Raw genomic sequence first — 17,306 nt, forward strand, 5'->3', positions numbered from 1 at the left:
GAAAGAAAAATGTAGCCCATTCTTTTGCACCCTAGGAAGCTAAGGGTACCCTGTCCTAAACTTTTCTCCAGCACCCCCCAAAATAATCCTTCCCCGCAAAGAAAGAAGTCTAAGAAAAATGTTTGATCTTAACAGATTTAAGTCAAGGCAAGTCTGAAATAAACAAAAACCTAAATGGTGTTAGCCTGTAGTTTACCTTCTATTCTCATGGCACCTCAAATTAATGGCTTGGGTGTTGGTGTAGGTTAACACTTGGCCTGTATGCTGAGGTAGTCACTGGAAGGACATACTGGGCACAATATTGTTTAGCAAATGGGCATCATCTCTACATTTAGTCATAAAATTTTAGAACTGATAGTTTATAGATCGACTAATTCATTCCTCACCCTACCTTTACAGATGATAAAGCTTAGAGAAATTAAATGACTTGCTCATGGTAACCAAACTACTTACATAGTTGCAGCATCACACTCAGAATCTAAATCTCTTGACTTCTAGCCAGTGTTTTTTCCATTACAGTATGGTCTTTTCTCAGACAGGGTTAATTACACTCCATGGAACTTACTCTTAATCACAAGCCATGGGCCAAGTAGTTAATTCAAACTTATTTCTTTGTTTAGCTTCACAAGACTCTGTGGTAAGATTTACTAGTAAGACTACTGCTTTTAGGCCTATGTTGGCCAAGTTTCTTGTTTTCATATCCACATGCTGGTTGGAGCTCGGCAAATAAAACTTCATTATATAATAACGCATGGACCAATGTCACCTGCAGCAGTTGGCAACAGTGAATTTCAGCAAGTAGAGCCAATTCCTTTAGAACCCACAGGAAATTTCTTAAATAGTGTAGGTGGGTATCAAAGCACCTTTGGTGGGACAACTACACAGGAGTTGCCTCTGAATAGGTGTTGAGGAAATAAGCATTTAACATCATGCAGAATTGTGTTCAGTACCTGCGCGCTTTAAAAATCCCATGAGGATGGAAAAGACACGCAAAGGGTGGCAGTGCAGACCTCTTGATCATCACTCAGTACACGGCAGTTCAGATTTCATGTATGACCCACTTGGATGAGGTCGATGGAGGGAAAATCATCCTTTAACAGCAGACCAATAATAGGTAAACTAATAGTTGGAGAACATAAGACAAAGGACAAGGAACTGGTTGCCTTAGTACATTTTACGAAGTTTCATTTTCCCCAGTAGTCAAGATAGTGTGCATTCTATCTCTTCAGCAGGTCCCATGCCTGAACAGGGTTACAGATGTTAAAGACAAAGACCAATTCCTCACCATGCAAAAGCTGGGACATGGTCACTTATTACAGGATGACGACGATTCTGCTTGACAGAGGTGGCTTCTTGGGTGTTTGTGATTCCACTATGAAATCGGATTTGGAAGTGTTGCTCATATTTTAAAAAGGATGAGTTGATTGAAGAAACTTACAAATTCTTCAAAAACAAAAGTCTTCTCTACATAGCTGGCTTATGGCCAGAAAAGTCATAAATCTCCAGGAGTACTAGATTCCAGAAAAGTTGAATCCACTGTCAAAAATACCTTTTTAAAACTCTAATTATAAAATTTGTGATAAGAACAAAAACCACCTCAGGTAATTTTTGTAATTTGCTGCTTGTGATACTTTTTATAAGTAATATTGGCCATGTCGGCAAGTCCTTAACATTTGCATTTGGAAAATAATAAAAGAATAAAATAATCCATATGATTCTCACACTTCATCACAGTTAACAATTTATGATTTTGACAAAGCAAAACAAAATTAGTTAGAAATTGCCTGTTAGACATCTAACAATACCGTATTTTATAATCTAGGGTCTATTATGTTTTGGTAAAATTATATAATATAAACTCAAAATTGTTAATGCAACTTTGAAAAGATATCAAATCCCATATTATGCAAGGAATTCCATATATTTTGTAATATATTTGATATATTTTGTTAATAAAATGAGAGATTAAAAAGTCAACCAATGAAAAGTTGACAAAAAAAGATAAATTCCATCATTACGTCAGTATTTGGATTTTTGGTGTTTGTTTGTTTTACTATATCAGCATTTGATTAAATGTAAGACAGAAAACTGGGAATCCTTCATTTCATATTACCAAAGGATTTGGTATTCATTTAAGCAAAATAAACACTTTGAGAACCACGGACTATTTATAAATGTACTGAAATATTTTAATGAGAAAAACTATGAAAAACGGATAATTAAAAATTTCAAATTATGCTAGACAGAATATGTTCTAAAATTTCTCATAAAAAATTTTGCTTTTCTTTTGCAAGACATAAATCAAGAGGACCTCAAAGAAAAATGTAGCAGTTAAGTTTGGAAAAGCTATAAAAGAGACTTTTACTTTTGGAATGGACATTTTTTTTCCTTTCCTAAAATGTATACCATTATTCAAGAAGCATGTTTATAAATTTCACTGAAGAAAAAATTATACTTTTAATAATGTGACAGATCTGCTCCGAGTGGTTCTCTTATTGTAAAGATAATGTTATCACACTGCAGTGAACTACAAAACCAAAAATAGCAAAATTCAAATTTAAAGAAACACACTTTCTATAGGAAGCCTACTTAAACCCTATGACATTTAGAAGGTTCTCACAGCCCCAAATACATTTTACAAAAATATAGTTTCATCAGTTTCATGTAATGTGAATAAACCCATTATTCTCTAACATTTAGAGTAAATGATTGAACAGTCAATGCACAGTTGGATTACTGAATAAATTGGAAGTCAAGGAGTCAATATTCCTCATAAAAATAAATTAAATTACAGTACATCATGGTCTTGGTTGTCCAATTCTATTGTTAGTTCCATACCGACTTGGCATATTTGTAAAACCAGTCCTGAATCCTTGGGTTGCTCCAATTCCTGGAACTCCAAGTCCTTGATTAAGCATGCTAGTATAAGGTGTGTGTCCATGATTAAGACCCAAACCATAAGGTCTTGTTTGGGTGTTTAGCAGAATAACTGGGTTCACGTTTTTTCCAGGGGTGTTAAATGAAAATTCTGGAGGTGGACTACTAGGTTTAGCTGGAGTTGATGTGACAGGGTTTGAATCATCAGTACCCTTTAAAGGAGGCATTGGAATTATGTGATGATCTGAAAAGTTTAGGACATTGGCTGCAACGGGCCCAGATAGTACGGCAGGTCTAATCCAATCATCCTTGAAAATCTGAACAGTCAAAGTAGACACTAGAGTGTACAGCCTGTTGGTCACATGAGCAAGAACCATTTGTTCGTTTGCATCTCGTCGAATTCTTACATGAACTGATCCAGCCTAAAAGGGGAAAAAATCATAGGAAAGAGATTCTTAAAATTATACCACTGAAAATTTCATTAGAAATAAACATTTATGATTTGGTTGTAACTGTTACTTGGTATTTTCTTTATTTGAAATTTTAAAAAAGATTTTATTTATTTGAGAGAGAGAGAGCAAGCGCACAGGCGGGGTGAGGGGCAGAGGAAGAAGCAGACTCCCTGCTAAGTAGGGAGCCCCATGCGGGGCTCGATCCAGGTACCTGGGATCATGACCTGAGTTAAAGGCAGATGGCTAACTGACTGAGCCACCTAGGCCCCCCATATATTATGTTTTTAAAATAGATAATAGAACAGTAGGTACAACAATGATTCTATTTTGTTTAAAACACACAGAGACAGAAAAATAGCCAAGAGTAACAGCACTTATCTCTAGAGGGTAGAATTATTAAAGGTTTTTATTCTCTTTTTTTTGACTTAGTTGTAAGTTTTAATTTTTCTAAGAATCAGGTACTATTTGCATAATAAAACAAGTAAAAATATATAGTAAATAAAATTAAAAGTCCAGTAGACAGCTACCTGGGTGGCTCAGTCAGTTAAGTGTCCAACTCTTGGTTTCAGCTCAGGTCATGAACTCAGGGCCATGAGATCGAGCCCTCCGAACTCAGGGCCATGAGATCGAGCCCTCCATCAGGCTCTGCGCTGAACCTGCTTAGGATTCTCTCCTTCTCCCTCTGCCCTTCCCTTCTCCCCACTTTCTCTTTCTCTAAAAAAAAAAAAATGTCTAGCAGACATTCAATGTTGATTTCTAGATAAACTCAGATTTTCAAAAGAAAAAAAATTATGACAAAGAATAAACTGCACATAAATTAGCCAAGTAGTTGGTTTAGTTACAATGTGTCTGAATCTATGACTTTAGCAGTAGTGAGAGAGTTACTGTCAATCATAAGACGGAGAAAATACAATGCTGGAATCTGACTTCTAGTTTATTATTTTTATGTAAGACAAGTCATGTCTAGAAATGAAGTCATCTTTGATTTCTCCCTTTTCTTGGCCACTACCATCTCACAGTCATCATTAGACAAAACTACAAAAGACACCATAACCTCTTTCAGTTGGCTATGGAAATTAAAGCAATTAAAAGAAGTGAAAAACGTTTCTGTGCAGGAGCCTGAACAAAGTCTGCTGTGACTATGGTGTTTGCATTAATTTATGGCTTCTATGACAACTATTCTTGGCAGTTCAAAAGCTTGTTTTATTTTGTTCTTGGTCTTAATTAGGCACTACACGGGTGCAGGGTTAGATGGCCATGTTCTAAACAGCTGGGTGACTGCATTCTTTGTGTTTATAAGCCACCCAGCTAAATAAACACTTATCTACTGTTTTATTAAGACTGGTAAAATTAAAACAATGATTGAAAATGAACTACATTTGGGGGTCCCTGGGTGGTGCAGTCAGTTGAGCATCTGACTCTTGGTTTTGGATCAGGTTGTGATCTCAGAATCTTGAGATCAAGCCCTGTGTCAGGCTCCGTGCTCAGCACAGAGTCTGCTAGGGACTTTCCCTCTGCTCCTGTCCCCACTACCTCTCTCTCTCTCTCTCTAAAATAAAAAAATAAATCTTTAAAAAAATGAACTACATTCCTCAAGGAATGTAAATTGGTATAGCCATTTTTGGAAAGTGACTGGCTGTATTAAAAGTTATAAAAATGTGAAAATCCCTTTTAAAAAAAGATTTTATCTTTAAGTAAGCTCTACACTCAACCTGGGGCTCGAACCCACAACCCTGAGATCAAAAGTTGCATGCTCCACCAACTGAGCCAGCCAGGCACCCCAATACGAGTATCCTTTGACTCACAAAAACGACTTCTAAAAATTAATCTTAAGGAATAATCACAATTCTGTGCAAAGATTATTCCACAAAAGTGTTCATCCCAGCTCTTTTTATATGGGAAAAATGGAATACCACTTTGTCCATTGGGGACTGATTAAATAAATGATGGCATATTCATATAATGTAAAACTGCAGCCATTAAAAGTTATGTTGGGATTCCTAAAACATAGCAGAAGTGGCACTTTTTGGAAATGCCCCAAATATCTCCAGAAAAAACAGAGAAACTAACATATTAAGTCCAAAAACCTATGGACAACATCTATTAAAAAAACTAGATAACATGGTTCCCCTGAGACCTGCAAGGTATCAGCATCTGTGCAGGAGGAAGTGACAGGATATCTGACTGACCTAAAAACCTCAAAGCAGCTAACCTGTACTTAATGGAAATCTAGGACAGCAAATTTGAGAAAGGCAGCTGGGAAACGGGGGGGGGGGGTTCTACACATTTCAATAATGGGTGAGTACACTGAGTGTGCAGTAAGAAGAGCTGGAGCAGCCTAAGCTCTGTGAGCTCTCCAAAGTAACCAAGCAAAGCTCCCTTCCGTTATAAAGCCCCACATTAAGAACAAGCGATTGTGTCCGAATGTCTGAATCCAAATTGAGCAACAGAGTAGAAACAAAAGATAAAGAAGTTCAGATATAAATGGGAGGAAAAGAACCAGAAGAAAAAATTTTCACTTCACAGACTCATCAGAAGAGGGAGCTTCAGAACCATAAATTCAAACAAAGTACCCTACACCACTCCTTATTTTAAAGTTCAGGCATCAAAAAGGATGAATACCTACCATTTACATTGACGTGGATGGAACTGGAGGGTACTATACTAAGTGAAATAAGTCAATCAGAGAAAGACAATTATCATATGGTTTCACTTGTATGTGGAACATAAGAAATAGCGCACAGGATCATAGGGGAAGGGAGGGAAAACTGAATGGGAAGAAATCAAAGAGGGAGACAAACCATGAGAGACTCTTGACTGTGAAACAAACAGGGCTGCAGACAGGGGAGGTGGGTGGGTGGATGGGGTAACTGGGTGATGAGCATTAAGGAGGGCACATGTGGTGAAGAGCACTGGGTGTTATAGACAACTGATGAATCACTGAACACTACATCTGAAACAAATGATGTAGTATATGTTGGCTAACTGAATTTAAATAAAAAAATAAAGTTCAGGAATACAATTTTGCATAAAAATCAGCAACAGAAAAGGACTGAATCCAAATTGCGCAGTTATTATAAGAAAATAAGAGAAGAACAGATTATAAAAGATTGCCAGAAAGATTTACCTACAAAATAAGAACCATAACCTACTTTTTCAAAACAAGCTGAAAGACATGAAACAAGAATATAAACATAAATCAGCATTAGAAAACCTCAGAAATGAGGGGTGCCTGGGTGGCTCAGTCAGTTAAGCATACAACTCTTGATTTCAGCTCAGGTCTTGATCTCAGGGTCATGAGTTCAAGCCCTGCATTGGGCTCCACTCTGAGTATGCAGCCTACTTAAAAAACACACAAGCAGGGGCGCCTGGTTGGCTCAATAGTTAAGCGTCTGCCTTTGGCTCAGGGCGTGATCCCGGGGTCCTGGGATTGAGCCCGACATCAGGCTCCTCGGCTGGGAGCTGCTTCTTCCTCTCCCACTCCCCCTGCCTGTGTTCCCTCTCTCGCTGGGTGTCTCTCTCTGTCAAATAAATAAATAAAATCTTTAAAAAAAAAAAACACATACAAAAAACCTCAGAAATGAGATGACAGTGACTAACATAACATAATAAAAAGTTTTTAAAAAAGAAATGAAATGACAGTGAGAAATACAAGAAAAAACAATCACTTCAGAAATGAAGACCAAGCTAGAAGGAATACAAAAACAAATAAACGTACAGGTCTACTATAAGAGAAATTAAAGGTGAAGAGAAAGTTTTAAAAATCAAAGGAAATGAAGAGACAATAAGAAACTGAAAGAAAGTAACAAATATGAAAGAAAGGCAAAGATGCAACATGCTTATAATAGGAGTTCCCAAAGAAGACAAAAAGAGCAAGAGAACAAAATACTAATAATTAAAGAAAACTTCTCTGAAAGTTAAAAATTTTTTTAAATAAAATTATTGAAAGAATATACTGCATACCTGGAGTAACTAACCCAGAAAGATCAACACCAAGACATAGTCTAGTGAAATTACTGGACTTAAAACAACAACAACAACAACAACAACAAACAAACAAAACCTGTGGGCATTTAGGCAAAGATCAAGTCATAATTAAGAGAAAAAAAAAATTTGACCAGCACAGTAATACTTAGTGACATAGAAAAACTGTTCATGATATATTATGTGAAAAGAGCAAATTATAAACAGCATGGTCTCATTTTCTAAGGAGAGTAAATATAAGAGTATAAATAAGAAAACTGTCATGGCAGGTTTCTCTACATGGAAGGATTATGGTGATTAAAAAAAGTTTTTTGTGAGTACTTTTCTGTGTTTTCCTCATCATTCCTGAGACAGGAATGAAACCATGCCATAATAGTCTCTCTGGTAATAGGTCCAAAGTGGATTTGTGAAAATTAATAAAAGGAAACCTTACTAAAATGGGAGTTGGGAGGCCAGAAGGGAGGGCCTTTGAGGCCCTACTGCCCCTAGTCAACTGCAGATTCAAGAGACAGAGAGGTCAAGTCCATACTACTTTAACTACTAATTTATTACATCAGCAGGAAAAAGGAGGCTTTCGTTCTTCCCCCACAACAGCCCAGTCAATAAGAGACTGTCACAACTCAGCAGTGAAAGCCGCTACACTTGAACTCCCAGTTTCCTCCACTGGATTTTTCAGTTATAACAGTCCTTTCTACTTTACCCTTTCCTCTATAAAAGAGCATTCCTCTCTTCTGTTCTTCAGACTTGCCTATGGTTTTGCTGTAGCTTGCTTGTCTCAAATTGCAATTCTCTGCTATTCCCAAATAAACCCTTTTTGCTAGTAAAATAACTGGTTTTATTTTTAAGGTTAATATAAAAAATATGGAATTTTATGATGAAGCAAGTTGTGTTATTGTAACTCTTTAATATGCTCAGCAAAATCTTCAAAAGCAAAACTGCAATTAAAAAATTGTACTTTTTACTTTTCAGATATTTTCATATTCAGAAATGTGTGACTACAGATTTGTCTTATCTGGACAACCCCATATTAAGAGATTATTAACAGTAGTTTGAAAAAAAAATTGTACTTTTTACTTTTCAGATATTTTCATATTCCGAAATGTGTGACTACAGATTTGTCTTATCTGGACAACCCCATATTAAGAGATTATTAACAGTAGTTTGAAAAAAAAAATAAAGAATTCAGTTAGGTTACTGAATCCATCTACATTTTAGACTCTATTGAACAGAAATGGTAATCGAAGATTCTATAAAAAATTTAAAGAAATGCTCTTTTTAGTTTTAAAAATTATAAACTATGTTGTAAATTATCTAAGTTAATATGGAAAACATACCAATGAGCCAAAACCTAGGGTCCAAAAATGCTCATTTCGAACTTCTAAAACTCCATCCAGGGTGGATACCTAATCAAAAACAAAGAAATAGGATTGTTTGTATTTGCCATATCCAACACAGTCAGTCACATTATGGACTTAATCTAAGTCTAGAAATGACATGCATGAGGACACTCATTAGCCAAGAGTCCCAGACCACTCAAGACATCATTTCTACTTACTTGGTAGTGAGCCAAGACCTTGTATTCTGTTTCTTGTCTGGCCCAATCCCTTCAGAATCAGGTCTTTACCACCTACACCCAGCACCACCTTGTTCAGCAGTGTATGGTTCTTTTCGTGTTGTCAATATGTCATATATTTACATCCAGCACTTGTGGTATTAGATTTTTCTCCCTTTTGGGGGTCTTCTCTATCATTTCTTTCTCTGCATTCCCTTTTAACAAGTTTTTGCACAACACAGGCTGTTATTTGAATGTGGGTCACAGGACATTCCAAGACCAGGTATATTGTGTATGGCCCACTGGTACAACACTGGCTTCACTAGCTGAGACAAGCAGCCAGCTACATTGGTGAAAGTGGCCTTTGTGATACCAATAACCAATAGTTTGAAATACTCTCAAAATCTAAATAATTTAATTATCTATTCCTTCATTAGTAAAGAGGTAGGTATTTATAAAATAAAAAATCTAAACTCTCAGATCAATATGTTACATGGTGAAGTAATCAATCAACATGTAAAAGTGGCCTTTGACTTAATAAAAATCCAGGATTTGAATATAGACTCATAAAAACCATAGCATTTACATAGCTAGAAGTATGGTCTCTCGACCATTACCTTCCCTTCCACATTTCTTTCAAGCTTCCAGACTGAGCAATTCCTCAAATTTTTGTACTTTTGTCACTGTGTTGTATCTCTTACTGTGTTATGATAAAAAACACAAACTCCCCTAAAATAAAATCTAGGTAGGGGTGAATAAAGTATTATTTGTACCCACTCTTTCCATCCTCTAATTATAAATCAGATTTTATTTACTATTTTACTTACTATTCCACCTTACCTCTCTGATAAGTTTGTCCAACTGACCAATAACATGGGGTGGTGTTGTCTGGAGAAAAAATAAAATAAAATATGAATAACCCAGGGAGATTTAAAAAAATTGCATAGTGGTCCTAAAACTAACAGATTGTGTTATACCAGACTTTGCTTTGTTTGACATGTGTCCTATCATGATTCAGTGAAGAGAGGTTTCTGATGGCTAAGTTTTAGAAAAGGCATGAGGATAAGACAGAAAGAAAAGCAATGCTTACAAATATGTTCATCCCCGGGAAGCTACCTTTGTATTCAGGTGCTTGTCTACAGGTGTTCCTATTGCTTAAATACATAATAATTTGTCATTTTTAATTTTAAGTTTGAAGTTTAAAAGTCTCACTAATTCAAGGACAGGAAATAAGAAAACAATCACAACCAGGTTACAAAATAGACAAAGCACATTTATCGGGGGAAAATCAATAGGTAAAAAAAATTCATAAGTAACACTGTTTTCACTTGAAACATTAGAAGCAAAATATTTTTAGCTTACGATTTTGTCTTATATTATAAATATGGGAAGATTTGTGCCTATTTTACAGGCCAATAGAATTTCATTTACCATACAGACTTCAAAGATTATTGTCTGACTTTATTTCTGATGGGAACTTCCAATAGCTAAAAATTTCACAATCTGTTAGAAGAGCACATATAATTTTATAATCTGGTAGAAATCATGGCTAATATTAAGCACATGCATTGGAAGAAGACCCTTACCTGCAGTAATACTTTGCCACTGTACACGCTCATGGGATACATAGTGCCAAACGTCATCAGAGCAATGGCTATGGCAGAAGCAGTGTCTACAGCAAAATAATTACTAAAAGGAAAAAACAATTCTAAATCTTAAATGAATGCCTCATTGGGCTACTTACAATTCAATCTTCCAAAACATTAATTATCTAAAGCAACAGATTGTTCTATCAATACTGGCCACTACTGGCAATGGGAGTGTCTCCAAAACAACAACAACAACAAACCCCAACAATAACAACAGAACGTTTTCAGAATCCTTTCTTGCCAAAGTTTAGTGGAAAATAATAATTATGTTAAGCAGTGTGAAGAGATGGTGAGAAAAAGTGAACACTTCCCCACTATGTATTCTCAATCTACTTGCCAAGTAGAAAGAGTTCACATATATCCACTTGTGGCAACAAATAAAAACCTTCAACTAGTAATTTCTGATACAGAGAAGACTGATGTACTTCATCAGTGATTCTGGCAATTTTCCCGTAAACAACACCTTTCCAATTATTACTACCAAGAATTTCTGAAATTCCCTAGGACTTACACAATGTGAGATTCTACAGGAGTTCGTTATAGGGACATGGCAACACCCATCAGCAGTTCAGACTGTTCTTTAAGGAGACAGACCAAAATGCCCATGCTTACAAGCTGATCATGGACTCTTTTTAAAAAATTTTCCCCACATGCTGGGAACAGAAGCATGAGGTAAGACATAGTCCCTACCTTTGAAATAGCAGGAGATAACCAGGCAAAGAAAATAAAGCAATTTGGGAACAAAGGAGAAGTCCTACAGGGTATCATGGAGGCACAGAGGAGTAAGCAACAAGCCTCCTGAGGAAGGGATAATCCAGAAGGGCTCAGTATAAAAAGAGGTGATATCTGAGCTGACTCTTCCAAGATGAGTGAGCCAATGGGAAGAAGATACCACAGACAGAGAAACCAGCAGGTGCAAGTGCATGAAAGTCCTGATACAGCAGGTAAGTATACACGGCTGGATGGCCAGTAAGGGTGGCAGGGGCTTTACAATGCTAACAACTTTTATTTTCTTAAATATACAAAGAGGAGGATTTTGAAACAGGAAAATACTATGGTCAGACTTGCAATTTTGAATGATGACGCTAGTAAATGGAAGATAACTAGAGATGTATGAGAATGACAGAAGACCAGAAGACTATTCTAATTAGACCAAGGAAATGATACGGCCTCAATATGGGCAGAAACAAGGAGAATGGGAAGGAAGAGACAAATTAAAAAGAAAGATCCAATCAGACTAGCTAACAAGACTGTTATTTACAATAGCCAAGATATGGAAACAACCAAAGTATCCACTGACAGATGAAGGGATAAAAAATGTGAGATACACACACCCACAGACACACACACACTGGAAGATTATTCAGCCAAAACAGGAAGTAAATTATGCCATTTACAATAACGTTATAGAGAAAGATGAATACTGTTATGATCTCCCTTATATGTGCAATCTAAAAATAAAAACTCATAAGAAACAGAACAGTTTTGGTGGCTGTCAGAAGGAGGTGGAAGAAATGGGTGAAGGAGGTCAAAAGATATAAACCTGCAGTTATGAGACACATAAGTTCTGAGGATGTAATGTACAGCATGGTGACTATAGAAACTTAAAAAAAAAAAACAGGGGCGCCTGGGTGGCACAGCGGTTAAGCGTCTGCCTTCGGCTCAGGGCGTGATCTCGGCGTTATGAGATCGAGCCCCACATCAGGCTCTTGGACTGTGAGCCTGCTTCTTCCTCTCCCACTCCCCCTGCTCGTGTTCCCTCTCTCGCTGGCTGTCTCTATCTCTGTCGAATAAATAAATAAATCTTTAAAAAAAAAAAAAAACAAACAAACACAAGACTAGGTGACCAATTAGAACTGGCTTTGGGAGGGATGAGAGGGGAGGAGGGAGAAAGGAGTAGGTTATTCAAGAATGCACTGGAGTTCCTAAAAAAATCAAACACTGAATTATCATAGAATCCAGCAATTCTACTTCTGGGTATATGCCACAAGAATTGAAAGCAGGGACTCAAACAGGTATTTGTACACCCGTGTTCACAGCAGCACTTGTCACAATAGTCAAAAGGTGGGAACAATCCAAATATCCACCAACGGATAAGTCGGCAAAATGTGTTATATATGTCAATGGAATATTACTCAACCTTAAAAAGGAAGAAAATTCTGACACGTATTACAACATGGATGAATCTTGAAAACACTACGCTTAGTGAAATAAGCCAGACACAAAAGGACAAATATTGTCTGATTTCATTCATAGGAAGTACTCCGTCAAATTCACAGAGACAGAAAGTAGAAGAGTGGTTGCCAGGGGCTGGGGCAAGGAAGCGGGGGGAGTTACTGTTTAATGAGAACTGAGCCTCGGGTAGGGAAGATAAAAAAGTTCTGTAGATAGGTGATGGTGATAGTTATACAATGATGTGAAGGTACTTAATGCCACTGAAGTGTATGCTTTAAAATTGGTTAAAATTTTAGTTTAATGTTATGTATGTTTTAACACAATTTAAAAAAACAGTGCACTGGAATAGATGGTAGTGGTATTCCCTGAGATGGGAAATACAAGAACAAACAGCTATGGGGATGGGGAAAATAGGTTCAGCTGTTGTAGACATGAATAGAAGTCAGTAAGATAGGCCTTTTGGAATTCAACAGACATCTGGACTAGAAATAAAAGTTTGGGGAAACCCAGAGGTGGTAAATAAAAACAAGTAATTGAATGTAATCTCCCAGGAGAGTATGCAAAAGAGGAAAAAGAATAAGGACAGATCTTAGTAAATACTAGTATTTAAAGGGTAGTAGTGAAAGAATCATATGTCATAAAACGCTAAGGTTAAAGCAGCTATAAAATATATTTCCTAAAAGGCTTGCCTTTTAAAAAGTTGTTTCACACCTACTTCCTCTTCCTTCTCTTAGCAACAGAAGCAATGGCTTATCTCTTTTTTACTGATTTCTCTGTTTCACTCACCAGGTCAGTTTTCCATTCTGAATTACAGGCTATGATGAAAAATACATATTGAATCCAACCCCCTTAATTTTTCAGATGAAGACATTTAAGGACAAGACTTAAAAAAGTTACACAGGCCACAGGCAAACATGCTCTATGCTTAATCCTTATCCATCCCACAGATGCCTTTAAAAGTCAGGCCCCCAAAATGGAAACCATTTGACAGCAATAAAAAATACTTACTTAATTTCAATTAGCATATACGTAATACAAAGAGCAAATGCTCCAGCAAGATCAATCAAAACAAATGGATTCATTCGGGGAAGGAAGATACTGCTAAGTCCTGGAATAATTCCACACAAGCTATGAAGAAACAAAGAGCATTCATTAGCAGAACCCAATGTAATATTGATGAAAATCTTGTAAAAGATAACTTGTATTTTAGTATATGTCTTTTATAGAAAGCAAAGAGGATTTGGGAACAAAGCTCTCTCATTCATAAAGCTCTCATATCACCAATTAAAAAGTAAGAAAAAGTGAAAGAAGAGTAGGAGTCTGATCTGTAAGATTCATGTAGTAACTTCAGCAATGAATAATGTAAGTTCCCATGACAGATGAATTTCTTGTGCACCCCTCTGAAATTATGTACATCATGAAACCCCATACATAACATCTTACCTTCGACTAAGATCTGCAACATGCTCTTGAAGCCAACTCGTACTAGCAGCTTTAAGAAGAAAACACTTAAATTACCTATATAGAAAAATCAAGCACTACCAGAAATTCTTGATTTCCTTAATTAAAAAAAACAAGTTTGGCAATGACTGTATCACATTTTACAAAAGGACGTGCTACTCAAATCTAGACCTTTTTCCTCTTTTATGCAGTTTCAACTATTTATATCACCAACCTGAAGGAATTGGTGAGCTACACATGCCACTGTTACAATTAATTTTAAGTTTTAAAGGCTCTTTAAATGTAAAGCGGAACTTCCTAACCAGTGTGCTGAGAATGGGTTATAGGTAAACCAATTAACTTCCTCAGCTCTCAGAAAGGACAAGTGGGGATCTGGCTACATGCAGACACCTGCCAGTTACTGTCCCTGAACAAGCAGCCTCCAGGCTCAAGCATCCTCTTACACTGATCTCAGAGTTACAGAAATATTCAACTTTTAATGTGTAACATGATGTAAAAAAGATTGGCAAGCTTTATACAAAAGCCATATAGTAGAGCAGTTAAGAGCAGACTCTGATGCCAGAATACCTGGCTTAAAACCCAGCTCTGCCTTAGCTAGATGTGTCACCTGGGGCAAGGGATTTAATTTCTTAGTGCCTCGGTATAAAATAGGAATAATAAAATTATTTACCTCAAACAGTTTACGAAGAATTAAATGGGTTAATCTACATAATGAATTTAGCACAGTGCCTGGCAGATAGAAAGTGCTCAGTATTATTTTCCACTCAAATTTCAACTGTCACAAATATTAATGTTTCTATTAACTTTAAAATCCAGCTAATGAAAATACGAAATAGATAACCTTTCTGGAAATAAGTCTGGTACAATACACATCAATGACTTAAAAAATATTGTATTTCCAATCCATTTACAATTTCTTCTCTGGGGATATATCCTAAAGAAGACTCAGAGATGCATACAAGATATTTGATATAAAAAAGCAGATTGTAGCATTACTTGTAAAAGGAAAACTTGTATCTTTCTGATCTTTACAGAGAGGTATCATTTCTAAAACGTTGTACCTTCTTAAAATTTCTAGAGTAACCATTATACTATTTTAATAATTTATAATTTTTTCAAAATAATTCTGGACATTGCAAATATCACTTTAATTTTCTAGTTCATGCAGTAATTTTTAAACTCTAATTCATACAGATACAACTCATGCTTCATAATATTCATGAAGTTTTTAAATTTGAATGGGCAATTCAGAGAGCTTTCTTCTCTTGACTGTCCTAGTGTTCAAGTCAGCGAGTCAAAGTGTGGGTCTGTGCACACAGCCCACTTTTGTTTTTACCTCACTTCTCCAACAATCAGTGATTAAGCTTTTGTGGGTTAGTGGGATTCCAGAACATGGAAATGACTGAAAAATGACAATAATTTTGACTACTGAAGTGAAATATCTGTCTGAATTTTTAAAAACTTGAAAATAAATATTTCAAAACACATATGCTACTTTACAATATATGCCCATCCACCACTGACAGAGAGAAGTTCCTGGGAACTTATTTAATAGAATACAATTATTTGCAAAGAGCACATCAACTATTTGAAGTATACCGATGCTTCTAAAATGCTTGCAATATGCTTTTCGTAGGTAGGTTATACATCTAAAATCCCATTCATGTTCTTTGGCAAATGTAATTTTTCATCATATATAATTTAATATATGTCAGTTCTGCCTGTTTTTAAGTAATGTTATTTTAAAGCTTGAAATAATGAGATTTTTTTTTATAATTCTCTACTTAGAGAAGACCTGAGAACCTCTAGGATAGTTCCCTCTTCTCTTTAGGATAAGCTTTCTTGCTGATTTATAAGTTAATGAAATAAACACAAGACTTGTTTTTATGGCAATTAATTGGATTATTTATTAATGGTAAATAAAAATCATACCTTCAGAGACATAAGCAAAAGGTTTATTCCGAATAGAAAGCATCGTGAACAAGTTGAAGGAAAGAGCCACAAAAGTACCAACTAATAATCTTCCCCTAGAAAGAATAATAACATTCACCATTATTTTTTTCTTGGTAATACCAATATGCAATTTCAGCACGCAGACAAAGGGATGGGAAGGCAGAATGGCCTGTTCCAGTGGTTTGGGATTTGCAGAGCCACACTCTGCAACTTGCTTTCAAGCTCCATAATCCACGTCCTGTCTATTGCTCCATCTTACACAGGACCAAAATTGACTCTTAGCATTAACAGTATCTTCTTACAGGTATCTGCTGTTATAAATCCATATAAATGCAACAGTGTTTGGTTTACAGTATACTAGACAGGTCAGAATATCCTGAATTAAACTGATCAAAATAGGTGAAGTCCATATATTTCGCACCTATGTGTAGTAGATAATAACAATTCTATCTTTTCTAAAGGTGCTACTAAAAGATGTTGGGCATCAAATTTTAAATTACAGGAGATCAATGGGGCTAATTTGGTGTGTTGACCTAGGACTGGAAATAATGAGGGACCTAAAGCCAGAGTACAAAGACTTTCTCATGTAATATAAGAACATAAGGGCTTGGGAATCGTCAAGGGTGAGAAGTTGTCTTGGGATTTGGGAATTTTGTTTGTGAAATATCAGTGAAATGTATATTGCCACTTTCTGAACTCTGACATTGGCCAAAGTAATCATTATTCCTAAAATACCACTTAATAACTGGGAATCAAACATAATAGTAAATTATGTTATGTCAAAAGCAAAATCTCACGTGTGTATCTCGGGCTGCTCCAAAAAGCGTTCTGCACTAAAAGAAAAAAATAATGTATTAAATTAGTTCTACAAATTATGAAATTAAAAAGCCTTATTAAATATAGAATTAATCCAGTAAGTGAACAAAATCTTTTTTTTAAATTTATTTAAGTAATTTCTATATCCAACATAGGGCTCAAACTCAAGACCCCAATATCCAGATTTGCACGTTCTTCCAACTGAGCAAGCCAGGTGTCCTGAACAAAATCTTTTAATATGATACCCAACTGTTGATTAATAGCAGTGATCATGCAAGGAGACCTACAAATTATCCTCAGTATGTAATATCAATCTTCTCTAAAAAACCTGTTTCAATGGGTTTGTAACTCAGCATTAAAACATGTCTGACTGAAGCCTTTTCTTTC

The 17,306-nt window shown here is 36.0% G+C and overlaps 1 protein-coding gene across 2 annotated transcripts in view; it reads right to left on the bottom strand.

Annotated features, from left to right (window-relative positions):
* Nucleotides 1-1,732: 1,732 nt before the first annotated feature.
* SLC30A6 (solute carrier family 30 member 6) overlaps nucleotides 1,733-17,306 on the bottom strand; it is a 34,164-nt gene continuing 18,590 nt past the window's right edge. The window contains exons 7-14 of one of the 2 annotated variants that reach the window (XM_011237111.3): nucleotides 16,901-16,936; nucleotides 16,083-16,177; nucleotides 14,133-14,181; nucleotides 13,698-13,817; nucleotides 10,452-10,554; nucleotides 9,706-9,753; nucleotides 8,648-8,716; nucleotides 1,733-3,299 (exon numbers count right to left, since the gene is read on the bottom strand). In XM_011237111.3, the coding sequence (XP_011235413.1) occupies nucleotides 2,799-3,299; nucleotides 8,648-8,716; nucleotides 9,706-9,753; nucleotides 10,452-10,554; nucleotides 13,698-13,817; nucleotides 14,133-14,181; nucleotides 16,083-16,177; nucleotides 16,901-16,936 (1,021 nt within the window). In that variant the 3' untranslated portion in view covers nucleotides 1,733-2,798. The remainder of the gene's footprint in view (nucleotides 3,300-8,647; nucleotides 8,717-9,705; nucleotides 9,754-10,451; nucleotides 10,555-13,697; nucleotides 13,818-14,132; nucleotides 14,182-16,082; nucleotides 16,178-16,900; nucleotides 16,937-17,306) is intronic. The other variant, XM_034659681.1, reaches the window with a different exon arrangement.

This window comes from Ailuropoda melanoleuca, chromosome 4, assembly GCF_002007445.2.
Source record: "Ailuropoda melanoleuca isolate Jingjing chromosome 4, ASM200744v2, whole genome shotgun sequence".
NCBI lineage: Eukaryota > Metazoa > Chordata > Mammalia > Carnivora > Ursidae > Ailuropoda > Ailuropoda melanoleuca.